General features: G+C 41.3%; 1 protein-coding gene and 1 non-coding gene across 2 annotated transcripts; both read right to left on the bottom strand.

The window, feature by feature from the left end:
• Positions 1–5738: 5738 nt before the first annotated feature.
• LOC132032236 (small nucleolar RNA R71) lies at positions 5739–5844 on the bottom strand. The gene has a single exon (XR_009408383.1). It is a non-coding gene; the product is annotated as a small nucleolar RNA R71 (small nucleolar RNA).
• A 6918-nt stretch (positions 5845–12762) lies between these two features.
• LOC132032160 (uncharacterized) lies at positions 12763–15051 on the bottom strand. Its single transcript, XM_059421936.1, has 5 exons — positions 14919–15051; positions 14540–14825; positions 13338–13597; positions 13073–13130; positions 12763–12928 (listed from the first exon to the last, which is right to left on the bottom strand). The coding sequence occupies exons 1-5, from the start codon at positions 15049–15051 to the stop codon at positions 12763–12765; spliced, it is 903 nt and encodes a 300-aa protein (XP_059277919.1).
• Between the last annotated feature and the right edge of the window lie 3557 nt (positions 15052–18608).

Genomic DNA, 18608 nt, shown 5'->3' with positions numbered 1-18608 from the left:
TTATGCCACTTATCAATAATTTGGCTCATTTTTGCCATTGCCCGTTACTAAAATAACTCATCGATGCCATTTTTCATTAACGCCGGTTTTATAATATCAAATATGATACGTGGCCTCCAATTAGAGGAATACATCATTTAATTAAACCAATCCAATTTTAAAAACTAAATTAATAAAAACTCCGACTCATACACCCTACCCACCCATAACCATAATCTAGTTGGAGGCCACATGTCATATCTGGTATTGTAAAATCGGCATTAATGAAAAATGGTATGGATGAGTCATTTTGGTAACGGACAATGGCTTAAATGAGCCAAACTATTGATGAGTGGCATAAATGAGCCAACCTATTGATGAGTGGCATAAATGAGCCATTTCCGATAGTTCGATGGCATAAATGAGCTAAACTATTGACGAGTGGCATAAATTAGCCATTTCCGATAGTTCGATGGCATATTTGAGCCTTTTCCATAGTATATATTCGGGACTTTAGTTTTTAATCCCACTTTTTATACTCTCAAGCCCTAGCACGAAGTTCTTCTCCTCCCACCATTAGAATACATCAAGGTAAGTCTATTCTAAGCATCCCAAGTGAATTCCAACATATATTCTTGAGTATTAAATAGGAAATCATTGTTCTAAACCTAGGGTTTTCAAGAAAACCCATCACAAGGATTCAAGATTAAAGCTTTTGGGATTCTTCTCAAGTTTAGACCATTAGTTATAAGTTTTGGAGCATTAGCAAGTATGTAGGGTTTCTATATACGTGTGGGAACATCATTTTTCTTCCCCACGCCACGTTCTTCCATGATTATACGAAATTTCACCACAACTAGGGTTCCAACCATGTTCATGATAACCCTAAGTACATATACCATGATATACCATGTTGTATTACTATTTCGTTATTGTGTTCTTAATAGTCCATTTTGGTTATTAATAATCTGTCTGTAATACATGAAAACCCATACTTTGCATTACATGAGTTCTTAAATGCAAGATATGAACTTTTATGTTTATTTTCATGAACTTCCACATGCTTCCATATTTTCATACAAGTTATACTATATATTTATCTTCAGGTTATAATACAATCAAGAATCACGTTTTCAATCATATTTATATACATCATGGGCTACTAAGTGACGTGCCGCGTAATTTCGGCACATTTGATGCTTTTAACGGAGAGTTTTACTTGTTTTCAAGCAAGTTTGTGTCGTTTTGATGTGGTTTTTGTTATGTTCTAGTTATTTAGTGTCTGTATGGCGAAAGTTGAAGAATTACATGAAAATATTGCAAAAAGAAGTGAAAAATGGCAAGTAACTGAACAAGCAACTTGACGGGACAAAAGACGGACCTCAGAATATTCTACGGGACGTCAAATGAACCGTAAATTTGTTACACCTCGCCCTCTCAGGAGCTAAGGACGTTCTGTACTTATGGCATATTTTCGAAGAAGGAGCTTATGGAGGGTTAACATCGTGAGCATACACGGGATGTTAATGTCGTGAACATACGTGGGATATAAGTCATGACAAATGGGTGTTACACCTTGGAAGAATTTCATATCCTTAATACCATTACTAAACGAACGTGAGCCCGGAGAGACCATGGAACTCTTATAAGGCTAAAAAAGACTTCTAACAATTAATAAGAGAATACCTAAAGGTTCCGCTGTCAAGCGGGTTGGAGAAAGTAAGTTGTCAAAGCTTTGGGAAAACCTGGGCAAATTTCAAACAAGATTTTTAGTCCAACTTGAGCGAGTTAGATCTCCTAGCATATGAAGAGTTATGGAGTGAACAAACTATCCAAATTGAAGTTCATCGAGTCTAGTTCCAACGCAACAAACCGTTCATTGATACGACATCGGAGTAGGGAGTTATGGGCATTTTAAAACGGACTGTCAGAAGCATGCAAACCTGTGCGAAAAAATTCGAGAAGCCCACTTAAAAACCCCCTTATGTGGTGACCCGGCCCAACTCGAGCTTGACACCTATAAAAGACCTCTACACTTCATTTTATTCATTTTCCTTAACTCCACAACCCTCTAGAAAGATCCTAGAACCTCCACACACTTCTCTAAATGCAATCCACCAACACTTAGCCAAATTTAGTTAATTCCAACACCAAATTAATGCTCGAGAAGTACGTCTTGCTTGATATCTTGCGATTTCCGTGGATTGTTTCATCACAAGTAAGGGGGAAATGTCAACTCAAGTGCCATATCACGCATGCAAGGCTGAACCAAGGTAAAATCCTCCCTATCTACTCGTAATTTGGAAAGGTCCACAGTAAATCTCGCTAGATTTAACTTGTATTAAGTCGAATTGATGAAAATATGATACAGTCCTATAATGGGTATTGTTGATGGATTATTATGAATATTGTTGAGGTGTTAGCACAAATATGGAGTTGGATGTTTATTGTTGGTGTTGGGTTGTTGTTGTTATAGTCCTGGGATCGGAGTATAAACAGAGGAAATGCTGCCCGAATTTTCGCAACTTCGGATTGATTCAGGAATTAGCACCTAAGTGTTGGCATGCAAGAAAAATAAGGACTAACCTAGGATTTGTATGCCCTCATATAGGTTTGGGTGAAAGGGTGAGCATCAGAATACAGAACTCGTTTGAATAACAACTTGGCAGTGCAGGTATGTAAGGTTTTCGCTATCGCTTTCCTTGGCACAAATCAATAGAAGCCCTAGCGTGCATTATCAATCCATTCGAGTCTATTTCGGATTTTCTACATTTTACGAAATATATATATTTTACGAAAAATACGTATTTTATGAGAAATACATATATTTTATGATAATTACATATATTTTATGAAAGATGCATATTTTTCCTAAAATCTCTATTTTTACAGAATTTTCGATATTTTACGAAATTAAGTAAACTTCCCCAGCAAAGTCGTTCATTGACTCGTATCAAACCGTCCATATACTTTATGAAAGATCCTTATGATGTTAATGTGAGTATTATCATTTGAGTCACTCCTTTTCCTCGTTATGTGTCCCATAATATATTCAGAGGTATAACGACCTTACGTAACTCCAAAAGGCCCAATGTCACTTCTTTGACCCCTCATGCATTTATATATATATATATATATATATATATATATATATATATATATATATATATGCACTATTTTACTAACACCGAGCAACGCTATAGTCGGCTGGGTATGGCACGTGGGTGTGCAACCACTGATCAGTTGGGTATTCGCACCGAGTCCTAAAAAGGCCGGGTACGTTTCACACCAAGTCCCGAAAGAGCTGGGTACGCTTCACACCGAGTCCCACTAGGGCCGGGTACTATATATATATATATTATGTATATTTACTTGCATATGAAAAATGATCTTCTCATGCATGGAATATTGTATAGTTTCAGATGTCACAGGTTACCAGTTCTCACTATTCTCCCATGTTTACATTTATATTTTATTGATGTCATTACTTCCCTCCCTTACATACTCAGTACTTTTATTTGTACTGACCATCCCACTTCCCCGGGGCGGCTATATCGTGCGCGTGTCCCGACGAGCGAGCAGAAGGACCTTCTCAGTAGGATCGCCAGCTTCAGCGGGACGTCAGCAAGTACCACTATGCCGGGCTTGCTAGTTGGGTATATATCGAGTCTACATGTTATGTATACGACAGATGTACGTACTCTTAGAGGCTCATAGACAGTGTAGTGGGTGTCAGAGTCATGCATGTTTTCATTATACTTATGATACACATGTTATAGCCTGGGCGGCTATATGATATTTTATGATGTTCATGTTGCGGCCTTGTCGGCCAGCTTATGTATACAGTCGTTCACAAAGAGGTTATGTTATCCTTGTGTTGGGCCTTTCTGTGTACCGGTGCTCTTATATGTCCATGCTAATGATTACGATTAGGAATGTTGTATTAAGGTTATATTATGTCACATCAGGTGGTACTCGACTGTTAGGGTCGGGTTCCCATCATGCCCCTTGTCGGGGTGTGACAAAACGGGTCACAATGTACCTATCAACCAGAGGAAATTTCATAGAGAAAAAAGACGGTCTGCAGAATATTTGACGGACCGTGAAACCCTCGTCAATCGACACGCTTTTTAATTCAGCCAAGGGAAATCCTGCGAAGCATTTATACGGACTGTATAACAATTTACGGTCCGTCAAATAGGAAGCATAGAAGGATTGAAGAAGGCAGTTTGATGGCTGAATAGGACATTTGACGGACCGTATAGCTTTTGACAGTTCGTATAATAGTGCCGACGGGGGCAGTTTTGCCATCTTAATTCTCACAACTTGTACCATTATAAATACTTATTGTAGGGTTTGTTTAGAGTATTCTTGGTCAGATAACATTACTATTCTCTTAGCATTTAATACTCTATTGTTTTTGGAGCTTTTTGGAGAACAAGACAAGACAATTGCAATTACTTTATTCTTATTCTAATCAATAGTAAGCATTATGAATTCTTTTATATTATGTTCTTCGTTCTTCAATATGAGTAGCTAAATTCATTACTAAGGTTGTGAACCCAATGATGGGTGTTATGTGATTGGGAATTGGGATTGATATATGCATAATGGGTTGTTAGGGTTTACTTATTCTTTATTCTCCATTGTTAGTTGATGGTTGCAAACATTAACTTAAGCCATAAACCTTGATTTATTTGGGAAAATAGGTTAGGGTTTAATAAGAACAAGTAACAAGAACTGGGGGCATTAACCCTCGTTTAATAGATTCACTTAGGAATAAGAGGAATTTATTTGACACAAATTAACCGTTTTTTATAGATACTCTTTTATATTTGGGAAAATCATAAAGAGAGATAGTCTTTAACTATTAGGAAATATTAGGGATTTAAGTAGAGGTTAAGTGCATTCGTACAACAATCCACTAGAAGTATATCAAGAGCAATACCCATCGCATACACTTCATCTAAAGGGGGGACGCAACCTTGGTTTCTTTAATAATATTTATTATAATCAAAGCAATTTAGTTAATAAACAAAAAATCTTTTACAAAATAGAATACGAAACTAGACCGCAAGAAAGTGCTCAACTACTTTAGTAACCTTTTCACACCCTATTCCTTGTGGGATTCGACCCCAACCTAGTTGGGTTACTATATTTGACATCTTCCGCTTTACGCCATTCGTTAAGTGTAATTTGTGCGTATCGAATTTTGGCGCTGTTGCCGGGGAATACGGTTTTGAAATTATTAAATAGTTTGTGCTTTACTTAAAGTCTTTTTCTATTCCACCACACCTTGTTTGCTGGTTTCTGTAAACCAAGTGATCATGAATAACATAGGATGTGGAACAGCCGGTAATAGATGTGTGCAAGCAGCAGACCCACCAGTGGAGGTTGAGAATGTCTTTGCGGATATGTTAGACGAGGTGGAATATACATCTGCTATTGTTCCACCTTGGGTGAATGCCGCAAATTGCAAGATTGATTCCACTAGCTACCAACTGCTCAAACTTGAGGGATATTTTGTAACTCTACCGATGATGGCCCTCATCAACGCTTGAAGCATTTTGTGGGTGTGTGTGCACAACACATGAAGAATGCTGTTCCTAATGATGCTATTCGGCTAAGAGTTTTCAAATATTCTTTAGTCGGCGAAGCAAGAGTTTGGTTTGAGAAGCTGCCCCACAACACTATTCATACGCAGGAAGAGCTGGTTGCTATTTTTCTCAAGAAGTGGTTTCCGTCGAGCAAGAAAGCTGAAATTCTTGATAAGATCTAGGATTTCGAACATCTTTCGGGGGAGAAACTATATGAAGCTTGGGAGAGATTCAAGGAGTATTTGCAAAAGTCTCCAAATCATGGTTTTCCAGTGCATATATTTATGGAGAACTTCTATAGAGGGTTGGATCCATTGACACAAGCAATGGTGAATAATGCAGCTAGTGGGTGTTTCATGGACAAGACATATGCCCGAATCACGCAGTTGCTTGATAAAGCTTACTACTCACAATCAAGCATGGCATTAGGGTGGTACTGATAGTGTATCCTATGGAGCTCCAATGATTCATAGTATGGTGAAAGAAAATCAAGAGACTCAGCAAACTCTAGCTCAGCTTGCAACCAATATTTCTTTACTGACAAAGAGATTTGATGACAGAGAGGCGAAGAAAGTGAATGTTGTTAAAGAGGTGCAGGGAATGCCCAAGGGGATGTACAAAGTTCAAGAGGGTTCGTATCAAGAGGGACCTCTTATGCAGTATGAAGATGCTAGTTATGTTAATAACTCTCAAGGGGGTTACCAAAAGCAGAACTACCAAGGAGGTTATCAGAATCAGAATCAGAGTCAATGGAGACCTCAACAAAGACAAGGTAATTACAGCAACAACTATGATGGCTCGAACCAAGGGAACTACAACAACAATAATAATTTTGGAAGTAGGAGTTCTAATCCCTATATTCCACCAAAGGGTCAATCGAATGAGCAAGGAAGTTCTAGGTTGCAAAACATGTTTGAAAAGGTGCTAGCCAACCAAAAAAAGTCCGATAAAATTTTGAAAGGGTTGGCTGAAACCGTGGGATCTCACACAGCTTCCATTCAGAAGCTCGAGTCGCAGGTGCGAGAAATTTCCAGAGAACAACATCCTCCACAAAAAGGAGGACTTCCTAGGGACACTATTCCAAATACGAAGAGTGGTGGAGGTAGTTATTTTAAGAGGTATCTTTGCTATTAGCACTCGGAGTGGGAAACTACTTCAAAGTGCAAAAAAAGGTGATTGATATCGAGCCAGTTGCTGAAGAAGAAGAGGCACAATCTGATGTGCCAACTATGTTGAAAAGGTCCAGACAAAAGTTCCTATTGTGAAGCAGGTTGAGATTTTCCGGAAAGTTCGAAAGAGCATGAAGGTAGTAGTGACACCAGCAAAGCAACAGTTAAGGGGGCTCTTCTCCCTTTAACCCAATTATGTAAATCTACACCTTCCTTTCCTCAGAGGTTGGTGAGGAAGACAGAAGATGCTAAGTGTCAGCGGTTCTAAGATCAGTTGAAGTAGTTATCGTTGAACATTCCGCTTCTGGATGCTTTCCAGGAGATGCCAGGATTTGCAAAATATCTGAAGGATTTATTAACGAAGAAGAGGACAGTAAAGCATGACCCATCGTGTAAGTTCTATTATCTCCACTACCAAAGTTCAGAAGAAAGAAGATCCAGGGGCCTTTACTATTCCATGCACTATTGGCTATCCTGATTTTGCAAGGGTCTCTGTGATAATGTGGCTAGTATCAACTTGATGCCGCTTGCTATCTGTAAGCAATCCGGATTGGGTATGCCTAGGCCTACTAGTATGTGTCTGTAGATTGCCGACAGATTAACCAAAAAGCCAGTTGAGGTGGTGGATGATGATCTTGTGCGAGTGGGTGATTTCCTTCTTCCGGCTAATTTTTGTGATTCTAAATTGTGCTGTTGACAAAGTGTCACGATCCAACCCGCCATGACTGGCACCCATCTAAATCCTAGTGAGTGAACCAACATACAAGACATCTATCCATTCAATCCGATTTTATATTAACCAAGCTAAACAATTATACTCATTTAACAACAAAGGAACAAAGTAAATCATGCCATAAATGCTATAATAAGTGCGGAAGTTCTAACTATTACAATCCCCAAAATCCGAAAGTCATGGTACAGTACTGTAAGCCCAAAACATGTCTAAGAATCGGAAGTCCAACAAGTAAGTAATCCATAATGTCCAGAGTATGAAAAGACATCATAGCAAGAAGATCTTTGGGCGGCCTGGCATGGGAAGATGCTCACCCAAAATCTGTCAACAAATATCCTCCACGCTAGATGTGAGGATGAGCAACGGTCTCTATATCACAATCTGCACTCGAAGAATGCAGCAAGGTAGTTGCAGCAAGGTAGTATCAGTACCAACACTATGTACCGATAGATATCATAGGCCGACTAAGATTAGTATCATGCATATTTCGTAAAATCAATAGAATAAAACAAGCTAAATAACAACATGACTATCAATAAATCACAGCAAGTCAACAAAAGAACAATCACAATCAAATCACCAAGATGTCAAGCATCACAATCACGTAAGTCAACAACGGAGATAAATTTACCACAATAACCTCACCCACTGTACATACATGCTAGCTGATGTCTTAGCTCAGTAGCCATGACCTGCAGGGGACCCATGGTGTCCATGTACCACTCGTTCTGGAATGATCCTCGGACCACGAGCCCATAATCTAGGTCACATGAGTGCCTTTCCATACCTCTTACGGTAATGTTTTCTTACCTTTCCAATATCAACAATCAACTCATCATTTCATGTCACAATACCCTTGAGAAGATTATATTAGCTTCACATCACAACACATCTACTGTAGATTTAATCACACAGGATTAATGGCACGGAGCCTACACAATCAATCAGTCACATTCACGTAGAAATCAAACCACACAATACCATGCATGAAAACTAGACATGCTTTCTCCTAAGGAGATCACTAAACATACAATCAACTAACCAAAGTCTAACTTAAGTAAATCGTAGCCTACCTCAAAGTAGAGCTGGAACACGCAGGTTACTCTGCTACAACCTTTCCTTTCCTCAAAGCTTCAATACGTTCACGGTCAAAAAATAGAAGGCTCAATGAGTCACATTGCTCAATTCACAAACACCAAAGTAAGAATACCCTTCCCCTCCCCCATTCTAAGGGTGGATGATTTTCTATATGATAAACAACCTGTCAAGGCCCCTAGTATTCATTTACCATCAATTTATACAACATTCTATCCAACATTCCCATTACAAACAGTTTTCTATGGCAAAGACACCATTTTTATAGAACCCTAGGTCTCAAATCACTTAGTTTATGATTCTAAATGTTCACTTTATGACAAATAGCAACTAATCAATCCATTTAAATGATAAATAAGCAATAATAACCCCAACCCATCAAGTTTAGAAGGTTTATTGACATTCTAGGGTTTCTACCTCACTTTCACTATTAAAGACCCATGAAGATAATTATCATAATGAAAGGGAAGGGAATGATAGAATGAAAATCAATAGAACTTACCTCTCAAGGTTATCTTACCCTAGCTTGAAAATTCTCTCTAGGTGCTTGTTGGGAAGTGTGTTGATGTTTTGTGAAAAGAGAAAATAAAACTAAGTATATAAAATTCGAGAATCGTTTTACGTCGACCATCATGCTTTTACCGCACGTGAGACCGCTATAGCGGCCCGCCACAAAATCACTGTGACCGCTATGGCGGTCTATCTACCGCTATAGCGGTACCGCCATAGCGGTACCGCCATAGCGATACATTGCCCGCTACAGCGGCTCACCTTGGGCAGTGAGCTCGATTTGTCCAGTTTTTCCCCCTATAACCCTACATTTCATCCAAGGCCTCAAAAACACAACACAAAACATGCACACATACAAAAAGAAGCCCCACGAATCCACCCGCGACCTCAAAAATTCCAACGGAGCCCTAATTTCCCATAACGACCGGAAGGGTCATTACACCAGATAGTAATTAAAACATCGTTCGTCCCCGAACAGACAAGGGTGAGAAAACTAGGGTGGAGTTACCTGACTCGGCGAAAAGCTGAGGGTATTTGCTACGCATATCGGACTCTGTCTCCCAAGTATCTTCTTCTACTGATTGATTCTTCCATTGAACTTTCACAGAAGCTATTTCTTTGAACCTCAACTTGCGAACATTCCTGTCTAAGATGGCAATGGGCTCTTCCTCATACGACAGATTTTCATCCAATAAAATCGAATCCCAACGGATGATATAGGAACCATCGCCGTGGTACTTCTTCAACATAGACACATGGTTATACGGACAGGTTATACGGACCGTATAATATTTACGGTCAGTAAAAAGTGGATCGTATATCTGCCCCTGGAGAAGATTTTACGGAGAACTGTTCACTGATTCTATGAACCGTATAAAATGTACAGTCCGTACATTGGTCCGTCGGGGGCAATTTTGTCAATCTTATTTTGCACGACTTTGACTCTTATAAATACCTTATTTAGGTTTCTTGTAAAGCACAGTACTGCAGAATTCAGTTTTTATTTCCTTAGCAATAATTTCTCATAGTTTTGGTAGTCTTTCGGGGATTACAAACAATTGCAATTAATTTCTCTTCAATTCCAAGCAATCGATTGTAAGCATTATGATCTCCATTATTTCTTATTGTTCTTCTTCTTCTTCTTCTATGAGTAGCTAATTTCCCTTACTAGGGTTGTGAACCCAATTGATGGTGTCTTGTAATTCGGTTTGTGATTGATATACACATAATGGATTATTAGGGTTTATTTATTCTTCATTCATAATTAATGGTTGCAAACATTGATTAAAGCCATAAACCTTGATTTATTTCGAAAAATAATCGTGGTTGGTAAGAATAAATAACAAGGACTCAAAGCTTTAAACTTTGTTTAATAAATTCACTTAGGAATAAGAAGAATTTACTTGGCATGATTAATCATTCTTCATAGTTACTTTCTTATATTTGGGAAAATCATAGAAAGAGATAATCTTTATTTATTAGGAAATGGTAGAGATTCATATAGAGATTAAGTGCATTCATATAATGATCCATTAGAAGTATATCAAGATCAATACCCATGATCATACACTCTATCTAATGGGGACACAACCTTAGTCTCTTTTACCATAAATTACCACCAAAGCAAGTAGTTAGCAATTAGTCATATAAAACCAACTTTTACCAAAATCATCAGATTAAGACATTAGACCTAAATTTAGCATTCTACGACTTTAGTAACCTTTTCACACCATATTCCCTGTGGGATTCGACAACAACCTTGTTGGGTTATTATATTTGACAACGTCTGCGTTATACCATTAATAGGTGTAATTTGAGCGTATCAGTAAGCCACCTTTCCCACGCATTTGAGAATCTCAAACGGACCAATGAACCTCGGGCTAAGCTTTCCCTTCTTCCCAAACCTCATCACACCCTTCATGGGTGAGACCTTCAACAACACTTTCTCTCCTTCTTCAAACTCAAGATCTCGGACCTTGCGGTCCGCATGATCCTTTTGTCTATTCTGCGCTGCCAAAAGCTTGGCTTGAATCACATTCTCTAGAGACTCTCTCAGAAGGTCAGTACCCCACGGTCTCACCTCGAATGCATCAAACCATCTAATAAGAGAACTACACCTCCTTCCATACAATGCCTCAAATGAGGCCATATCAATACTCGAGTGTAGCTATTATTGTAAGGAAATTCGGCTAAGGGCAAGAATTGATCCCAATGCCCACCGAAATCTATCACACACGCACGAAGCATATCCTTAAGAACCTGAATAGTCCGCCGTACGCCCGTCGCCCAAGGATGGAAGGCTATGCTAAGATCTAACCTCGTACCCAACTCCTCATGCAAACACTCCCAAAACCTGGATGTGAACGTGGTGCCTTTGTCGGACACGATGGAGATAGGAATCCTGTAGAGTCTTAGCACCTCCTGAATGTAAACCTTAGCCAATATTTTCGCGTCATACAAGTTATCTTCATTTGATTAAAGTGGGCGTACTTAGTTAACCTATCAACAATAACCCAGATAGAGTCAAACTTTCTAGCGTTCTAAGACCCACCACGAAATCCATGGCTATTCTTTCCCACTTCCACTCGGGAATGGGCATCCGCTGCAATGTACCCCCAGGTTTCTGATGTTCATACTTAACTTGTTGGAAATTCAAACACTGAGCAACCAACTCTACTATATCACGCTTCATCCTAGTCCACCAGTAATGTTGCCTCGTATCACGATACATCTTAGTGGTGCCAGATGGACAGAATACCTCAAACTATGAGCCTCTGTCAGAATGGTCTTAATCAAGTCGCCCACACGTGGCTCACACACTCGATCAAGTCGTCCACACGTGGCACACACACTCGCCCTTTGATCCGCAGCACACCCTCCTCATCAATCACGGCCTCTTTGGCCTCACCACGTAACACCTTATCACACATTTTACATAGCTTGGCATCTTCAAACTGCTTGGCTTTAATATGCTCTAAAAATGATGACCGAGCCTCAACACAAGCCAACACCTTGCTTGTGTTAGAAATATCCAGTCTCATAAAACTGTTAGCGTAGTCTGCACCTCTCTAGCCAACGGACGCTCAAAAGAGATCAAATGAGCCAAACTTCCCATACTAGCCAACTTAGCCTTACCAGGGTGATACAAAATGGTGATGTCACAGTCTTTCAGCAGCTCCATCCATCTCTACTGTCTAGAGTTCAGATCTTTTTGAGTGAACACATGCTGCAAACTGTGATGGTCTGTGTACACCTAACAATGGACACCATACAAGTAGTGCCTCCAGATTTTCAACGCCAACGCCACCGCTGCCAACTCTAGATCATGAGTGGGATAGTTCTTCTCATGCCCCTTCAACTGCTAAGAAGCATATGCAATCACCTTCTTTTCCATCAAAACAGCACCCAAACTAGAACATGAAGCATCACAGTAGACAACAAAATCCTTGCCCTCCCCGGGCAATGCTAGAATCGGTGATGTGGTCAACAGTGTTTTGAGCTTTTGAAAGCTCTTCTCACACTCATCGGACTATCGCAATGGTACCTCCTTCTGAGTCAAACGAGTCATATAAGAAGCAATAGAGGCAAACCCTTTCACAAACTAACGATAGTAGCTAGCCAGACTTACAAAACTACGGATCTCGATCACTGATGTGGGCCTAGCCCATTCCTTGATTGCCTAAATTTTTTGAGGATCGACCATAATACCCTCTTTCGAAATAACATGCCCCAAGAAAGACACAGAAGACAACCAGAATTTACAGTTGGAGAATTGAGCATACAATTCCTTCTCTCGCAATACTCCAAGAGCACTTATCAAATGTTTCTCATGCTCTTCATTGCTCCTAGAGTACACCAGGATATCATCAATGAACACTATTACGAATAAGTCTAAATAGGGCTTAAACACACTGTTCATCAAATCCATAAACACAGCTGGGGCGTTTGTAAGCCCAAAAGACATAACCAAGAACTCATAGTGCCCATACCTGGTCCGAAAAGCGATTTTAGGAACATCCTCTGCCCGAATCTTCAACTGATGGTATCCTGATCTCAAATTGATTTTAGAGAACATAGAAGCTCCCTGTAATTGGTCAAACAAGTCATCAATACGGGGGATGGGATACTTATTTCGGACAGTTACCTTATTCAGCTGATGGTAATCAATGCACATACGCATAGACCCATCTTTCTTCTTAACAAACAACACAGGAGCACCCTACGGAGAGGCACTCGGGCGAATAAACCCCTTACTCAGAAGATCTTGCAACTGCTCTTTCAGTTCTCTGAGTTCTGCTGGTGCCATCCTATAAGGTGTGATGGAGATAGGACGAGTCCTTAGGTCTAAGTCAATTCCGAAATCAATATCACGATCCGGTGGCATACCAGGTAAGTCCGCGGGGAACACATCCGCAAACTCCCGTACCACTGGAACTGAATCAAGGGATGAAGTATCTGCACTGGTATCATGGATGTGTGCCAGATAAGCTAAACAACTTTTATCTACTAGCTTCCTAGCACGAACAAATGATATTAATTTCTTAGGGAGGGGACTAAGGTTACCCTTCCACTCGAGTCTAAGTGCCCCGGGCATGGCTAGTGTAACAGTCTTAGAATAGTAATCAAGTATAGCATAATGCGAGGATAACCAACTCATACCCAAAATAACATCGAAGTCTACCATGTCTAAGATCATCAAATCTGCCCAAGTACTCTACCCCATAAAAGAAATTACACACAAAGGGTAGACGCTATCTACTACCACCTAATCCCCAACAGGAGTAGACACAAAAATAGGGGTATCAAGAGTATCACACATCATATCCAAACCCACAGCAAAATAGGTAGATATATAGGAAAAAGTAGAATCCGGATCAAACAAAACAGAAGCCATACGGTCATAAACTGAGATAGTACCTGTGATAACTGCATCGGAGGCCTCAACCTCGGGTATACCTGGGAAGGCATACAAATGACCGCATCCCCCTGTCGCTTGCGAACCACCGCGATTACCATTACCAGTCTGAGCCCCGCCCCTGCCGGGCTGCTGTCTACCTCTACCAGCCTAAGGACTACCTCGGTTAGGCTGGGCACCACCCCTACCAGTGGTGTGGCGGCCCTACCCTACCGGTACACGATCCATACCCCCTCGATCTGGTGCAAATGGAGCTCGGGAAGTCTGATACTGAGTTCCCTGCCCACTCTGTCTAAGTCTGGGGCAATACCTCTTAATATGCCCTCTCTCACCACACTCCAAGCAAGCACGGTCCGGCGTAGGCCGTTGAACGAGCGATGAGCGTTGTAGCCTCCATGCCGGCGGCGGCCGATAATTTTCCCCCAATGGGCCCCCACCGACACCGCGTCGCGGATGAACTGTGCGCCCTAAATATACCTCGCAAACTCGACCCCTCGAGGAGTTGCGAACATCCACCCTACGGGCCTTCTTCTCAACTTACTTTGTATAACTCTCATGCTTAATCCCCTCAACGATACAGACATGCTCCACTATCTCCTGAAATAAAGCCCTAGTGGCTACAAGCTGAAGAGCTGATAACTGCAGTCCGGTGTTCAACCCCTTCACGAACCGCCGTATCTTTTCCCCTTTAGTGGGTAGCAACTGAAGAGCATAACTAGAAAGGGAGTGGAAACGGGACTCATACACAGCAACAGACGAGTTCCCCTGACCAATAGTAGCGAACTCATCCTTCCTTCGGTCCCTCAGAGTACGTGAAACGTACTTGTCTAGAAACACAGAGTAAAACTGAACCCAAGTCAACAGAGGAGACCCAGCTGGCCTACACTCCACATAAGCCGTCCACTAAAGCTTGACATCACCCAAGAACTGGAAGGTCACAAACTCTACCCCGTACTTATCCACAGCCTCCATCTTATGGAGCCTCTCATGACAGTCGATGATGAACTCATATGCGTCCTCCGACTTAGTACCATAAAACACAGGAGGCTTCATTTTAGTGAACCTCTAAAATAAATCATGTTCTTCATCAGTCATCACTGGCCCTGCAACTGGCCTCGGGAAGGCTTCAAAAATCAGAATCTCATCCAAGCGTGGTGCCACCGCCGCCGCATGGCCGAACCCCCGGAGTCCGTGCTCGTCCCGCATCTCGGTGGGGGCCGGCCCCGCGCGCTACCACCGCCGGACCCGCCGGTATAGCTCCGGCCCGTGCTAACCCATGCAACCAATGCGCACTCCGTGCCATAGCATCTCGGGTATACCCCCGAGCGCACCGCGGCTCCCGGTGGAACCGGTACCGCCGCGGGTCGGGCAGCGTGTGGCCGCATCTCCCGCTACCTCATTAGGAATCACCGGAGGCACGGGTCAACCACCAGAGGCCGCCCCCGGGCCGGGCCCCCCTCTCGCCCCAGCTCCCTCTCGCCCTCCACCTCTACCTCCTTAGGCCGCCGCCGCGCGTGTTCTCGTCATCTGCGAGAGAATGAAGGATAGTCAGATACCAATTGGAATCAAGTATCACGAAAGAAGAAAGAAAGGAAGTTTTCCTAGTGTCCGACAGCCTTTTGAATATAAGTACAGACGTCTCCGTACCGATCTACAAGACTCTACTAGACATGTCCTTGTACGATGAGATCGATGAACCTAAAGCTCTGATACCAACTTTGTGACGACCCAACCCGCCATGACAAGCACCCATCTAAATCCTAGTGGGCGAACCAACATACAAGACACCTATCCATTCAATCTGGTTTTATATTAACCAAGCTAAACAATTATTACTCATTTAACAACAAAAGAACAAAGTAAATCATGCCATAAATGCGGTAATAAGTGCGGAAGTTCTAACTATTACAATCCCCAAAATTCGAAAGTCATCATATAGGACTTTAAGCCAAAAACATGTCTAAGTATCGGAAGTCTAACAGGTAAGTAGTCCATAATGTCTAGAGTACGAAAAGACATCATAGCAAGATGATCTTCAGGCGGTCTGGCATGGGAAGAATCTCACCCAAAATCTGTGAATAAATATCCTCCAAGCTAGATGTGAGGACGAGCAACAGTCTCTATATCACAATCTGCACTCGAAGAATGCAGCAAGGTAGTATCAGTACAAACACTATGTACCAGTAGGTGTCATAGGCCGACTAAGATTAGTATCGTGCATATTTCGTAAAATCAATAGAATAAAACAAGCCAGTTAACAGTCATGAATATCAATAAATCACAGCAAGTCAACTAAGAACAATCACAATCAAATCACCAAGATGTCAAGCACCATAATCACATAAATCAACAACGAAAATAAATTTACCACAATAACCTCACTCACTATACATACATGCTAGCTGATGTCTTAGCTCAGTAGCAATGACCTGCAGGGGACCCATGGTGTCCATGTACCACTCGTTCCGGATCTACTCCTCGAACCCTAGCACAAACCTTCGCCTCGAAACAAACCTCGATCACGGGACATATCACAGTACCCCTCGTTTTCGGAACGATCCTCGGACCACGAGCCCATAATCTAGGTTACATGAGTGCCTTCCACACCTCTTACAGAACAGTGATTCTTACCTTTCCAATATCAACAATCAACTCATCATTTCATGTCACAATACCCTTGAGAAGATTATATTAGTTTCTCATCACAACACATCCACTGTAGATTTAATCACACAGGAATAATGGCACGGAGCCTACACAATCAATCAGTCACATTCACGTAGAAATCAAACCACACAATACCATGCATGAAAACTAGACATGCTTTCTTCTAAGGAGATCACCAAACATACAATCAACTAACCAAAGTCTAACTTAAGTAAACCGTAACCTACCTCAAAGTAGAGGCCGGAACACGCAGGTTACTCAGCTACAACTTTTCCTTTCCTCAAAGCCTCAATACGTTCACGGTCTAAACATAGAAGGCTCAATGAGTCACATTGCTCAATTCACAAACACCAAATCAAGAATACCATTCCCTTCCCCCATTCTAAAGGGTGGATGATTTTCTAGGTGATAAACAACCTATCAAGGCCCCTAGTATTCATTTACCATCAATTTATACAACATTCTATCCAACATTCCCATTACAAACAGTTTTCTATGACAAAGACACCCTTTTTATAGAACCCTAGGTCTCAAATCACTTAGTTTATGATTCTAAATGTTCACTTTATGACAAATAGCAACAACTAATCAATCCATTTAAATGATAAATAAGCAATAATAACCCAGCAAGTTTAGAAGGTTTATTGACATTCTAGGGTTTCTACCTCACTTTCACCATTAAAGACCCATGAAGATGATTATCATAATGAAGGGGAAGGGAATGATAGAATAAAAAGCAATGGAACTTACCTCTCAAGGTTATCTTGCCCTAGCTTGAAAATTCTCTCTAGGTGCTTGTTGGGAAGTGTGTTAGTATTTTGCGAAAAGAGAAAATAAAACTGAGTATATAAAATTCGAGCTACTGTTTTACGTCGACCGCTACATCGGTCATCACGCCGCTACAGCGGTACCGCTATAGCAGTCAAGTGACAGCGGTACCACAAAATCGCTGTGATTGCTATGGCGGTCCATCTACTGCTATAGCGATACCGTCATAGCCGTACATTGCCCGCTACAGTGGCTCACCTTGGGCAGTGAGCTCGATTTGTCTAGTTTTTCCCCCTATCACCCCACATTTCATCCAAGGCCTCAAAAACACAACACAAAACATGGACACATACAAAAAGACGCCCCACGAATGCACCCCCGACCTCGAAATTCCTAACAGAGTCCTAATTTTCCATAACGACCGGAAGGGTCGTTACACAAAGATGTTCCAATTATTCTGGGGAGACCTTTTCTTGCTACGGGAAGAGCTCTTATGGACTCTGAGAAGAACAAAATCAAATTTCGAGTCAATGATGAGGAAATAACTTTCCAGGCTAGTAAGGGGATGAAGTTACCGAGTACTTACGAAAGTATTTCAGTGATATAGATTGTTGATGTGATTGATGAAGCAGTCAAGTTTAAAATGGAAGAGGAATGTTTGGGTGAAGCGCTAGTAGCCATATTGGTGAACATTGATGCTGATGATATGAAAGATTACGTCAAGACTGTTAATTCTCTTGTGGGTTGGGTTCTTACTCTTACCAACCAGAGAAGTTATCTCCTGATCTTGAGAAGAGGACCACTCTTCCAGCGAAGCCATCAGTTGTTGAGCCACCTAAGCTTGAGCTTAAGTAGCTTCTTTTGCATATGAGGTATGAGTTTCTTGGTTCGAATAATACTTTGCCAGTAATTGTGTCTGCATTGTTGAATGATGAGCGATGCTCTGTCACGTCCCTGCCTAGGTAAGGCGTGATTGGCACCCGTCACCTTACTAGGGCCGAGGGAACTAAACTATATCTTGCATCATCTATGTCTCGAATGAAAAAATAAGGCCAAAGAGGCCAATCATGAACATAATATCATGCATATGTATATGTACAATGGACCCACGAGACCAACATAACAACTGACAAGACATGACTAAGGTGTATACGTAAAAACTTCCCGCAAAGCCT

Source organism: Lycium ferocissimum, chromosome 9 (assembly GCF_029784015.1).
Source record: "Lycium ferocissimum isolate CSIRO_LF1 chromosome 9, AGI_CSIRO_Lferr_CH_V1, whole genome shotgun sequence".
NCBI lineage: Eukaryota > Viridiplantae > Streptophyta > Magnoliopsida > Solanales > Solanaceae > Lycium > Lycium ferocissimum.
The sequence above is the reverse complement of the archived record's forward strand: the minus strand, read 5'-3'. Positions and strand labels throughout refer to the sequence as shown.

Bases quoted from the DNA above. Each gene is read 5' to 3' on its own strand.
- LOC132032160 (XM_059421936.1), bottom strand. From the start codon at position 15,051: ATGAAGCCTCCTGTGTTTTATGGTACTAAGTCGGAGGACGCATATGAG. The intron at 14,826-14,918 runs GTGATGTCAAGC...CTGTGTTTCTAG, and splicing joins TGTGACCTTCCAGTTCTTGG to ACAAGTACGTTTCACGTACT. The intron at 13,131-13,337 runs GTAAGGGGTTTA...ATTTGAGATCAG, and splicing joins GCAGTTGCAAGATCTTCTGA to GATACCATCAGTTGAAGATT.